Source organism: Chenopodium quinoa, unplaced genomic scaffold (assembly GCF_001683475.1).
Source record: "Chenopodium quinoa cultivar QQ74 unplaced genomic scaffold, ASM168347v1, whole genome shotgun sequence".
Lineage (NCBI taxonomy): Eukaryota > Viridiplantae > Streptophyta > Magnoliopsida > Caryophyllales > Amaranthaceae > Chenopodium > Chenopodium quinoa.
The window spans coordinates 1,488,077-1,500,222 of NW_018743722.1; the positions used below are offsets into that span (position 1 = coordinate 1,488,077).

The 12,146-nt window shown below is 41.5% G+C and overlaps 1 protein-coding gene across 7 annotated transcripts; it reads left to right on the forward strand.

Moving 5' to 3' along the window:
- The first annotated feature begins 497 nt into the window (after nt 1-497).
- Nucleotides 498-9,935, forward strand: LOC110684567. Of its 7 annotated transcripts, none has more exons than XR_002503778.1 (3): nt 498-2,061; nt 2,135-2,228; nt 9,497-9,935. XR_002503778.1 is itself a non-coding variant. In XM_021861010.1 (3 exons), the coding sequence occupies exons 1-2, from the start codon at nt 1,415-1,417 to the stop codon at nt 1,972-1,974; spliced, it is 471 nt and encodes a 156-aa protein (XP_021716702.1). In that variant the 5' UTR covers nt 498-1,414; the 3' UTR covers nt 1,975-2,228; nt 9,497-9,935. The 7 variants fall into 7 exon arrangements, 4 of the variants coding, with proteins under 4 accessions (XP_021716702.1, XP_021716700.1, XP_021716701.1 ...); XR_002503779.1 differs by having other exon boundaries at nt 2,139-2,228; XR_002503780.1 differs by having other exon boundaries at nt 498-732; nt 951-2,228.
- Nucleotides 9,936-12,146: the final 2,211 nt, after the last annotated feature.

Sequence of the window (12,146 nt, forward strand, 5' to 3'; positions counted from 1 at the left end):
GCGATCTCCAAGTTTGTAATTTGGTTTGTTGATGATATATGTTACTACCTTGTTGAGCTTGTGCGGCTTGTGTACATGCAATATGTTGATTTGCTTCCAATTGTATTCTTATTTTTTTTGTTACAAAAAGTGTAATTTTACAGAAGTTTATTAATGGAAACATTTAAGATTATATGTTAATAAGTCTTTGCGTAGCAATTTCTAGTTCAATTTCTCTACAAATGCAAGTTATTTGTGGTTGGATAGAAGCAGTTTAGACTCACTACTACAAAAGTGACATTAGGTAACACTAAATGGTAACACTTTTAAAGTTATAAAGTTATTTGATGTATAAGTAACACATGTGTAACACTTTGGTTTTATGTAACACTTGATTGTAACACTTCTATATTAGGTAGCACTTGAGTGTAATACTTTGATTTTATGTAGCATTTGGTTGTAACACTAATATTAGTGACAGATGTTTAAAAAAAATAAAAACGTTCTTTTGACTTCTTTCTTTTTTTCTCCTTTTACTTTCCCAATTCCCTCTCTTAAAAACTCAATTTGTCAGTCATCGCCCCACGAGCCACTCCATGGTGATGCCCACCCAAGCCACTAGCCAACGAAGGTGGTTACCATACGGGTTGAGTGACGAATTGATGATCCATTTGTTCGCCGTTCGTCATTCGTCATCGGTCGTCTATTGTCTAGCGATCTAGCACGGATTGGGTCGGAGTTATTTCGTTTCAGGTAATCTGTAAAAAATTTTGTTTATTCTTTGTTGGTTTATTGATTTGTTTCTCAAATCTAGGGTTATTTGATTTTTTTCCTTGTTCCAATTGTTATGTGAATAATTTGAAATTAATTACTAATTAAGATTTTCAATTGTTAAATTGTATTTTTTTTTGGATACTCCAAATGAACTTTGGATTCTGTGTGAGTTTTGGTTTTGGATTTTGGGGTTTCAGGATGTGTTTGTAAGGTGTTTGATAAAATCCTTGACCGGAAATTTGGGGGGCTGGCGTTGAATTTTAATGATAACATTTGTATGGTTTTTTTTTTTACTGTCTACGCTCACTCAATCTGGAAGAAAATCTGGAAAATTCAAGTTCTACCACGCATTAAAATATTTGCTTGGAGAGCGTTGCAGAATGTTCTTCCAACTCGGCACAACATACACTATCGTGTTAAAGAGCAGGACCCGGACTGCAGCATTTGCCTAAGGGACTATGAGACTACTGTCCATGCCCTTAGGGACTGCAAGCTTGCTAAATCCGTTTGGGCTGGAAGTAATTTCACAATTGTTGCTGAGTCTCGTACCAATAGTGTCATTGATTGGTGGGAAGGGTGCCTATCTGAATTTGATGAGGTTGAAGTTGCTACTATTATCAATCTATGTTGGGCAATTTAGAGTGCTAGAAATGCTTATATTATGGAAGGTGATACCCCAAACCCCAAGAATATTGTTAGATATGCAATGAAGACTTGTGGGAAGGTGTGTGATGATCTGAATGGCTCTCTGGTTAGGCATAATAATGCTGGTGTGATATGGCCTGATAAGTGGTGCCCTCCTGCTGCTGGGTCCTTCAAAGTGAATACTGATGCAGGGTGTATGCGTGGCTTAGGGGCTGGTTTGGGTGATGTGCTTAGGGACGATCAGGGGGCAGTTTGTGTGTGTATAGTGTCTCAATCTCCTGACAATTGGGAACCAAATATTGCAGAGGCGAGGGCTGTGCTTGAAGGCATGAAGCTTGCGAAAAGTTATGGGGTGCAATATCTTATTGTGGAGAGCGATTGTTTGGCTATCATCCAAGCTTTGCGTGATAGAGTGAGTGGCTCGGGGTACCTTCATTTGATAGTGGATGACATACTAGATTTCTGTAAGCATTTTGTTTCCGTTAATTGGTCTTTTGTGAAGAAAGGGGGGAACAAAATTTCTCATTGTTTGGCTCATTTTCAACCATGGAAGGTTGGCCAAAGAGTGTGGCATGATGCAATCCCTTCTCGTGTGATGGAACTTGCTATTGCTGATTTAATCTAATGTTCTTTCCCCGTTGTGGATTTTTTTCAGAAAAAAAGGTAAGATTTTGTTGTAATACCCTTGCTACTTAGATAATCTAACAAACTAATCTAGACTTTGTTTTATGTGAAGTTAGGTGATCATGTGCTCGAATATGCGTTCAGGTGGGATCATAATTGTCTGCCTATCAAAGATATTAAGCTCTTAAACCCGTATCCAAATCACTGTAAGTGGCCAAGAGTGGTCCTATTACATACATACTTCTGCAGAACAAAAGTCAATGCATAGATTTGTGACTTCTTCATCATCAATAAACAAATAGATTTAATGAGAAAACGACTGGAATAACGGCAGCATTTTATAAAGCATTTTATAATGCATCTGATCCATGTAGGGAGAAAACCTTAAGTTTGAACATACATAAGTCACAATTCTCACAAAATTTTATATGATGCATGTGTTGCACTGTCAAAGACTGATTTTTGCGCACTATAATTGTAATTAATTAACAGTAATCTTGGTGGTAAGCTTGAGTACTTTGATTAATAATTGAACTAAGGGTTACAAGATAACAATAGCTTTAGGCTATTAATCTCAAGCAACTTTAGGCTACAACTCTCATGAGGTTAATCTCAACAATTTTCTGGACAAGTGGCTACTACATTCAACATTACTATTTATACTCAAGCACTAATATAACCTAAAACTAATAATAGTTGACCTCCACAGCTTAGGGAACACAATCTTTTTGCCATTGTTACTGAAGTAGTGAATCCTCCTTTTCGAACTTGTCTTCTTTCCTGAATTAGCTTTCTTGACAAAAGCTAACGCTCCTCCTGTTCCTCCAATTGTATCTCAGCTTCTGTCTTTTCTCTTTGGTTACCGTTGGTGTTGACTTGCCCATGAGCCTGACCCACATTACTCATCTTGGCCCTTCGTTGATAGACCTAAATGGGTTGGCCCAAATACGGATCCATCACATTACCCGCCGCCTCGAGATTCACCTTGTCCTCAAGGTGGAAGGACGGAAAACGCTCCGCTAAGGTGGCTGCATCTTCCCAAGTGGCTTCGAACTGAGGGAGCCCCTGCCATTTGATTAACACCTCTGGCTTTCGCATCCTGCCCTACCTCTCTAGCTTCCAACACGGCCTCGGGCACCACCACCAACTCCATCTCAGCTGTGAGTTGGGGAGGTATGGTCAGATTCACCGGAGTGTCTCCAATTGCGCGCTTGAGTTGCAAAATATGGAACACTGGGTGAATGTTGCAAGTGGGAGGCAGAGCTAAGCGGTACGCCACCTTCCCAATTCTCTCCTCCACCTGAAATGGGCCATAGCAGCGCCCCCCCAACTTCTCATTAGGGCGGATGGCTAATGAACGCTGCCGATACGGCTGGAGTTTGAGGAATACCCTGTCGCCGACCTCGAATTGCTCATCTCGCCTCTTATTGTCAACGTACTCCTTCATTAATTGTTGGGCTTTGAACAAATTAACCCTCAACTCATCGAGCATCTCATCCCTTTCCTTCAACGTCTCCTCCACCTGGTCCACCGGGGTCTGCCCTCGCCCCAAACGCCACAACTTGGGCGGATCCCGCCCATACACCACCTTAAACGGGGTGAGTTTGGTGGAGGTATGAGGGGAAGTATTGTAGGCGTATTCGGCCCAATGCAGCCAATACGCCCATTTCTTAGGTTGATCGGAGATGAAACACCGCAAATACGTCTCCAGTCCCTTGTTTACAATTTCTGTCTGGCCATCCGATCGGGGATGGTAAGACGTACTTCGCTTAATATGGGTGCCCTGTAACCGGAACAACTTTCGCCAGAAAATACTCATGAACACCCGATCTCGATTGGAGACGATCGTGGAAGGAAATCCGTGCAGCCGCACCACTTCCCGAACAAAGTGGTCAGCCACCTTGAGTGCACTGTAGGGGTGCTTCAACCCTATGAAATGGCTATACTTTGATAACCGGTCAACCACTACGAGCACTGAATTGATACCCTTAGAGAGCGGTAGCCCCTCCACGAAGTCCATAGATATATCCTCCCAAATAGCCTCCGGAATTGATAAGGGTTGCAACAACCCCAACGGACTCCGCTGAACCGCCTTACTCCGTTGGCAAGTCTCACACTTCCGCATATAGTCACCCACTGCCCGTCACATCCCCACCCAGAACCAATCGGCGGCGAGACGGAGGTAAGTCTTGACCTCCCCGTCGTGGCCGCCGGAAGCCGTGTCATGATACTCGTGAAGTAGAACTGGGATAAATATGGAAGACTTAGGCAACACTAACCTCCCCTTGAACATGACCCTCTTCCCATCTAAATGGAAGCCTATTGGGCTCTCTTCACCCCTCAGCAGGCCGTTTTGATTTGGGCCAGCCATACGTATTTCTCAATTTCCCCTTCCAATTCCTTCCAATCCACCACTTGAGAATGAACCATTACACTCAATTGCACACTTCCCTGATCTCTTCGTGATAGAGCATCGGCAACACAGTTAGATGCTCCCGGCCGATATTGCACCTCAAAATCGAACCCCACTAGCTTTCTCATCCACTTTTGATACTCACCCCCTACCTCTCTTTGTTGCGTGATGTACCGAAGACTTTGTCGATCGGTCCGAACTACGATGTGTCTACCAAGGAGGTAGTGTTTCCACCTTACAATAGCCAAGCATATTTCCATGAGTTCTTTCTCGTAGATTGATTTCTCCCTAGCCCTCACCCCTAACAACTTGCTAAAATACGCTATGCGTCTTCCATCTTGCATCATAACCGCTCCCACTCCGAAACCCGAGGCATCGGTTTCCACCACAAAATCCTTGGCGAAATCGGGCATGGCAAGGACGGGGCCATAACCATGGCTTCCTTAAGGCTCTCAAATGCGTGAGTGGCTTCCAAGGACCACCCAAAACAATCTTTCTTCAATTGTGAGGTGAGTGGTGCCGCAATTTGGGCATAATTTGCCACAAATTTGCGGTAATACCCGATTAATCCTAAAAATCCCCTTAATTCCCTCAAATTTTTAGGAGTTTCCCACTTCATAATGGCTTCAATCTTCTCTCCGTCCATTGCCACTCCATGGGCCGAAATTATATGGCCAAGGTAGGCCACCTTCTTTTGCCCTAAATCACATTTCTTGAGGTTAGCATAGAGGCTATTTTCGGCCAACCTCTCTAGCACCAACCTCACGTGCTCCTCATGATCTTCCTCACTCTTGCTATAGATCAATATATCATCAAATAACACCAAGACAAATTTCCTCAAAAACGGTCGAAACACATCGTTCATTAACTATTGGAAAGTAGCCGGCGTGTTAGTCAACCCAAAGGGCATCATCAAAAACTCGTAGTGACCCTCATGAGTTCTAAACGCGGTCTTGTGGGTATCTTCGGGTCTCACCCGAATTTGATGGTATCCGGGCTTCAAGTCCAACTTTGAGAAAACCACCGCTCCATGTAGCTCATCAATCACCGGTATCGGGTACTTATCCGGCACCGTTTCCTTGTTCAAAGCACGGTAGTCGACTTAAAAGCGCCAAGACCCATCCCTCTTCTTTACTAGCAAGACCAGTCTACTAAACTAGTAGATGGTCGAATTATGCCGGCATCCATCATCTCTTTGATCAATTTTTCAATTTCATCTTTTTGTGCTTGCGGGTACCGGTAGAGTCTAACACTCACCGGGTTGCTACCTCCTTTGAGGGTTATGGCATGTTCATGGTTGCGGTGGGGTGGTAACCCGGAAGGCATGTTGAACACCCCCTCAATTTTCTCAATGACCCCCCTTAGAAATCGTGGTACCTCACTCCCCCCTTGTACCTCACCTTGATCCTCCACCCGATTCACCTTCACGAGAACACCCCTCTTATTCTTGCAAAGGGTGCGTATCATAGCTTTGAGAGACACGCGGGTCCTCTCTAGATTAGGATCCCCAACTATCATGGTTGGCACACTCGCCACCTTGAAGCTCATAACATGAGTCTTCCAATTTGTCGTCACCGCCCCTAGCTTCTCTAACCATTGTACCTCGAGAATTACATCAACATTGCCCAAGCCCAATGGCAAAAAATCCTCCACTATTGTCACTCCCCCCCTCAAGCTCAACTTAACACCTCTACACACGCCTCTTCCTCTCACGGTCTCCCCATTTCCCAAGCACACTTCAAATTCCCCTCTCTTCTCCAGGGGCACCTTTGTTGCCTCCACCAACCCAAGTGACAAGAAGTTGTGGGTTTCCCCCGGGTCGATCATGACTAGCACCTCTCTCCCCAAGATCCTCCCTTTAAGCTTCATAGTTTTTGGGTTGGTCAACCCCACTACGGAGCACAAGCTAAGGATGCTTCCACCACCTCTTCCTCCCCTTCATACTCCTCGTCTTCCACCTCTTCTGGCCCTTCGGCCACCATCAAAACACTCAGCCCTTTTCTATTACACCGATGCCCAACTCCTCACCGTTCATCGCATCGAAAGCACAACCCCTTAGCCCATCGTTCTTGTAGTTCGGCTTCTGTGAGTCTTCGTGGCTCAGTTACTGATTTGGTGGAATGACTCACATTGGGCTTGTTTAAGCTTACAGACCCATGAGACTCACTCCCCTTGGGCCAACTCTTGCTTGGGTTCGGACTGGTTGGAAGCCCATAGGTAGAAATAAGGCCTCCACCCAACTTGCTGCTGGATCCCCCGAACCCGGACCCATTTGGGTTAGATCCTCCCCGCCAGGACCCGACACTTGTCTTTCCCTTACTGACCCGATCCCGCTTTTCTATCTCCCAGCCAAATCCATGGCCCGATCCAAAGTTGTTGGGCCCAACATTCGGATCTCGGCCTTAATATTCTCTTTAGCCTATTGATGAATTGGCCCTTCATAATTTCTTGTGGTATGTCTTCAAGGGGAAATGCCATCTCAATAAATTTCCTCCTGTATTCTTCCACCGTCCCCGTCTGACTGCTCCTGCAACGTGCCGGAGTTGGGTGGCCGGAACTCCTTCAATAGTCTACATCGCAGATCTGTCCAATGGGTAAAGGGTCGCCTGCGATTTTCCCAATGATACCATTGCAAGGCGGGACCATCCATCGCAACCACCGCGGCGGTAACGCGTTCCTCGTCGGAAAGTTGGTGAACGTCGAAATACATCTTCGCCCGCAACACCCAATTGTCCGGGTCCTTACCCTCGAACACCGGCATGTCTAGTTTCCGAGGTCTCCATCGGGCATCGCCACCACCACGCTCGTCGTTCCACTCTCGTGGGTCCCTATTCCTCCACCCTGGCATTCCGAACACCCCATTGAGTGGAGTGCGCACCTCATTCTCGCCGTTAGCTTGGCTGTTCTCGCCAGCCTCTAATGGCCTCTAATGGGATTACTGGTGGTCGATTTCTGGGCACCGTAGCCGCGGCGGCTATGGCTGCCTTCACCTCCTCTCGAAATTTCTCGTTATCCCTGGCCACCATGGAGGTTTGGAGTTCCTGATCCCTTCGGAGACGGTTAGTCCGGCCTTCCAACCGAATTCTATCTTCCTCCTGCCGCTTCTTCTCCGTCTCGAACAACGCCGCGAAATTATTTGTGATGACCTTTTGAGTGTCCATCATGGCTTTACTCACCGCCTCGGCCATCGCACGCCCGATAGAGGCTTCTTGGTCAGCGAATTTCTCTTCAATCGACTTCAGCCGTGACTCGACTGCTTCCAACCTCTCATCCGCCGCGTCAACTCGCTGACTCAAGGACGGTCCTCCGGCCATGATCGTCCTGCTCTGATACCAAGTTGTCAAAGACTGATTTTTGCGCACTATAATTGTAATTAATTAACAGTAATCTTGGTGGTAAGATTGAGTACTTTGATTAATAATTGAACTAAGGGTTACAAGATAACAATAGCTTTAGGCTATTAATCTCAAGCACCTTTAGGCTACAACTCTCATGAGGTTAATCTCAACAATTTTCTGGATAAGTGGCTACTACATTCAACATCACTATTTATACTCAAGCACTAACATAACCTAAAACTAATAATAGTTGACCTCCACAGCTTACGGAATACAATCTTTTTGCCATTGTTACTAAAGTAGTGAATCCTCCTTTTCGATCTTGTCTTCTTTCCTGAATTAGCTTCCTTGACAAAAGCTAACGCTCCTCCTGTTCCTCCAATTGTATCTCAGCTTCTGTTTTTTCTCTTTGGTTACCGTTGGTGTTGACTTGCCCATGAGCCTGACCCACATTACTCATCTTGGCCCTTCGTTGATAGACCTTAATGGGCTGGCCCAAATACGGATCCATCACACGCACACTCTCACACACACACAATTCCACTCTTTTATGCTTCTGACTTGTCAGCATTACGCACCATATTAGTATTGTTAAAATTTTAAGGTTTAAAAGCTAGTTATATTTATCCTAGATACTTCTGTTCTGTATGTGGAATTATTCTTGGGTTTGACATTCTTGTGATCGACTATCAAAATACGTATACTACTTTAAGTATGGTGAAAATTTTGACACAATTGATTTGATTTGGAGCATTTTGGCGGTATTTCAGTATGCCACTTCTTTAGTTTTGAAATTGTAATTGGATTTATTTCTTTTTCTTAATTACTCTACATCAAAATGTCAAATATCTATCTAGAGATAGGAAAGTAACTAGTGGTTTCATAACTTTGATCCTCTGATTTCCTGTAGTTTTAATTTACAAATTGATCACCTGTGAAGAACCATGTCCTCATCAGTCATCCGTACAAGTTATTAATACAAAGGAAAGTGATAGTCATAAAATTAGCTGCTACGTCTTGCTTTCTTTCTTTGCGGATGTTTGTATCTTTCTTTTAGTAGGACTGTAGTAATAAATTATACCCTCGGTTAAATGAATTAAAAGTTCTTTCCTTTTTAATCTTCCTGTTGAGGAGGGGGTTGTCGGGGATGGGTTTAAACTCAATATTTTAAGAAATTTCACTGAGCAATTTCCATTTTTAAACCTAGATACTCCAATATAAGTATAATTTTGATTCTAAGAAAGTTTGATGCATTGTGACACGCACTTAGTGTTTACATTACATTAGACTCCATATATTTTGAAAGACTGCCTTAAAATTCAATCAAATATCATCACATAAATAGTTAAGGAGTTTCATAGACAGTGAAGTAGGCACATTGTACACTTGACCTATTTGCACAGTACACTAGTGTCCAACCCTATACGCTAGATCACTATGAATCACAGCCCACCACCTGTTGTACTCAAATACATGCAGTAGGAACTAACCTATGCCTATAAAAATGTTTTCAATTGCTAGACTAAGCTAGCAATAGTGTCACATGTTACTTCCTATTCATGGTTTCTATTTCTTCATGACTTAGAATAGAGCACTAACTCTAATTTTTGCATTATTTCATTATTAATGGCTTAGAATAGAGCGAGCACTAACTCATATTTTTGCATTATTTCATTTTTGTTATAGTTCTTGTCTAATGTATGATGCTTTCACACATATATAGGATCAAATGGATGAAGACGAAAGATTAGGATAACAAGTAGTGATGAGACTAAATCGTGACCGAGATAAAGTTTGAAGCTTTTGGCTAAATGCTATCGCTGCTGCTGTCACTTATTGTTACTACTGTTTTGCTGCTACTACTGCAATCTGCTACGTTCTGCTGCTATTGTTGTTTGTTGTTGACTGCTGCTACTGCTGTTTGCTGCTACATACTACTGGTATTGATGTTTGTAGCTGCTGTTACTGTTGCTGCTGTTCTGCTAGTTAGCTGCTGGCCTGCTGCTATCATATTACTTCAGCATTGACTATTGTTTGAGATTTTTATTATTTCCTCACTTTTTCTAAGCTAGAGACTGAACCTAACTTTCTTTTTGTGAATTTATATTTAGGAAAATTGATGTTTATGGATGTTTTTTGTAAGAATTATGAAATTATTTCAATTAAAATTATTGTCTTTGATATATGTTAATTTCTCGTTCATGGTTTTGTTGTACATATTAATATTATTTTTATACTTAAAAAAATAATTAAATAATAATTATAATATAAAGGTGTTACATTAGTTTGCAAATAGTGATACATAATGTCTAATAAAGTGCTACTTTATGTCAAATGATAATTGAAAAATGTTTCTAAATAATCAGCAAGATGTTATATTAGTTCGAATAAGTGAAACATAACGTTGGATAAAGTGTTACTATATCATTGAAAAATGTTACTAAAGATAAGTAAGTGTTACATAAGAAATAAAAAGTAACACTTTAAAAATGATACCAATAATATAAAAAGTGTTACGTAAGAGGGTTTATAGTAACATTTTTGAAAGTGTTACCATACGTTATCCAAAGTGTTACATAAGACCTAAGAGAACATGGGCGGAAGTATCACCCCATAAAGTGTTACCTATTATCTATAATAACACTTTTACCACTTTATGTAACACTTTTTGGGTGATACTTAAGGTTAGTTTTGTACTAGTGACTAAAAATAAGCAGCATTATTTATTTATTATTTAATTATAAAAAAAATGTAAATTAGCAGCGGTTAAATGGGCATAACTGCGCTGCAAATCAATTGATTGATTTGTGCGGTTGTAACCGCCGCAAATTAATAGATTGATTTGCTGCCCTGGCATTTGCTACCACTCCAAAAATGTAGAAAATAAATATTTTTTAACCGCTGCAAATCAATGTTTTTCTACTAGTGAGGCTAAGTACTTCATACTTTGTAATTAAATGATGATTATGATTAGTGTTGATATGAAAAGGCATGCTTCAACGTCATGTTAAGATTTCATGACAAAGGGTTCCTAAGGGAAGGATTTTTTAGTCAAGTATCTGTGATGTGTGTGAAAGTGATACTAAAGTTAGGCTGCAAAGGCTAACGGTATGGAAAAATATTATTTCAAAAAGATTCAAATGATGGTGATTCTTAGGCTAGGTAAGCTTATGATGTAGGGATCAAGCCCCCAAGTCTAGCTCTAAATGGATAGGGATAAGCATCGGAGATCTCTTGATATGATCAATTATGAATGTAAATATGAATGCATTTTTTATTACGGCCGCACCTCGATGTGAGGTTGCCTACGTATCCGTTAGGAATCAGGACAAACGTAGCTTTAGCCAAACCTCGCACAAGTATGTGTATACCTCAAAGAGGTCTTTTGAGGGTTGTGGTTAGGCTAAAGGTTGAAGAAGAAGAGGATAAAGGCTCAAGACCCTAGATAAGCCCCCAAGGTGTGCAACCTTGTTTGTGAATCTTTGTATTATTATGCTTGAGGTTTCTCTCTTTTGAACTCTTTGCTTTTTTATTTTTGCTCTCTCTTTTTTTGCTTTATCTTTTAATTAATTTTTATAAGTGTGGGCAATCCCGATCATGCGGTCTATCACTCACCTAGAATTCATGTTTCTCAGGCACTGTACCTAGAACTCGATAAGAGACGCAATCTGAGACATGTTCTTATCAAAGATATATTCATATCAAAGACATTGGAACACTTGCCCTTTTACACACTTTTATTGTTTTTGCTTATTTTAATATTGAAATTACTCAAGCTTTTGTTCTTTTAAAATTGCATAAGTTGTACACCATCTTATCCCAAGGTTAGATAGATGTGGGTCGAAGAAAGAAAGGTATATCGTTAGATGAGGCTTAAAGTGGTCTATCAAGAAATGATTGTATATTTGAAGGGTGAAATGTAATATGATATGGCTACAAGGGGTGCCTCTAATCATACATATACCTTGTGCTTAGATCGACATGGATTTTTTTTAATGCAATATAATGCGATGATCATATGTAAAAAAATAAATGCTCATTTTATTAAAAGGAAAAGAAAGATCCTACAAAATAAATCGAATGGAAAATAAAAGGTGCCTATGCTAGACTTAATGGAGATAGGAAAGGAAAGATGGAATAAGAGGTCACAAAATCTTGTCATTGAAGCTCGCCTCTTGTCTTGTGCTTTATCATCACTTGCTCTTTTTTCCAGATGGAGGTATGGGAAGCTTGTTATTATCGATCAAATATTGGATGGTCTCATTTAGCTTTCAACAGCTCTCATTAGTATGACCCCTACCTTGATGGTACTTACAATGAGCGCCAGCATTCTAGTTAGGTGACCTATTTTCGAGTACTGGATCTTGAAGAGG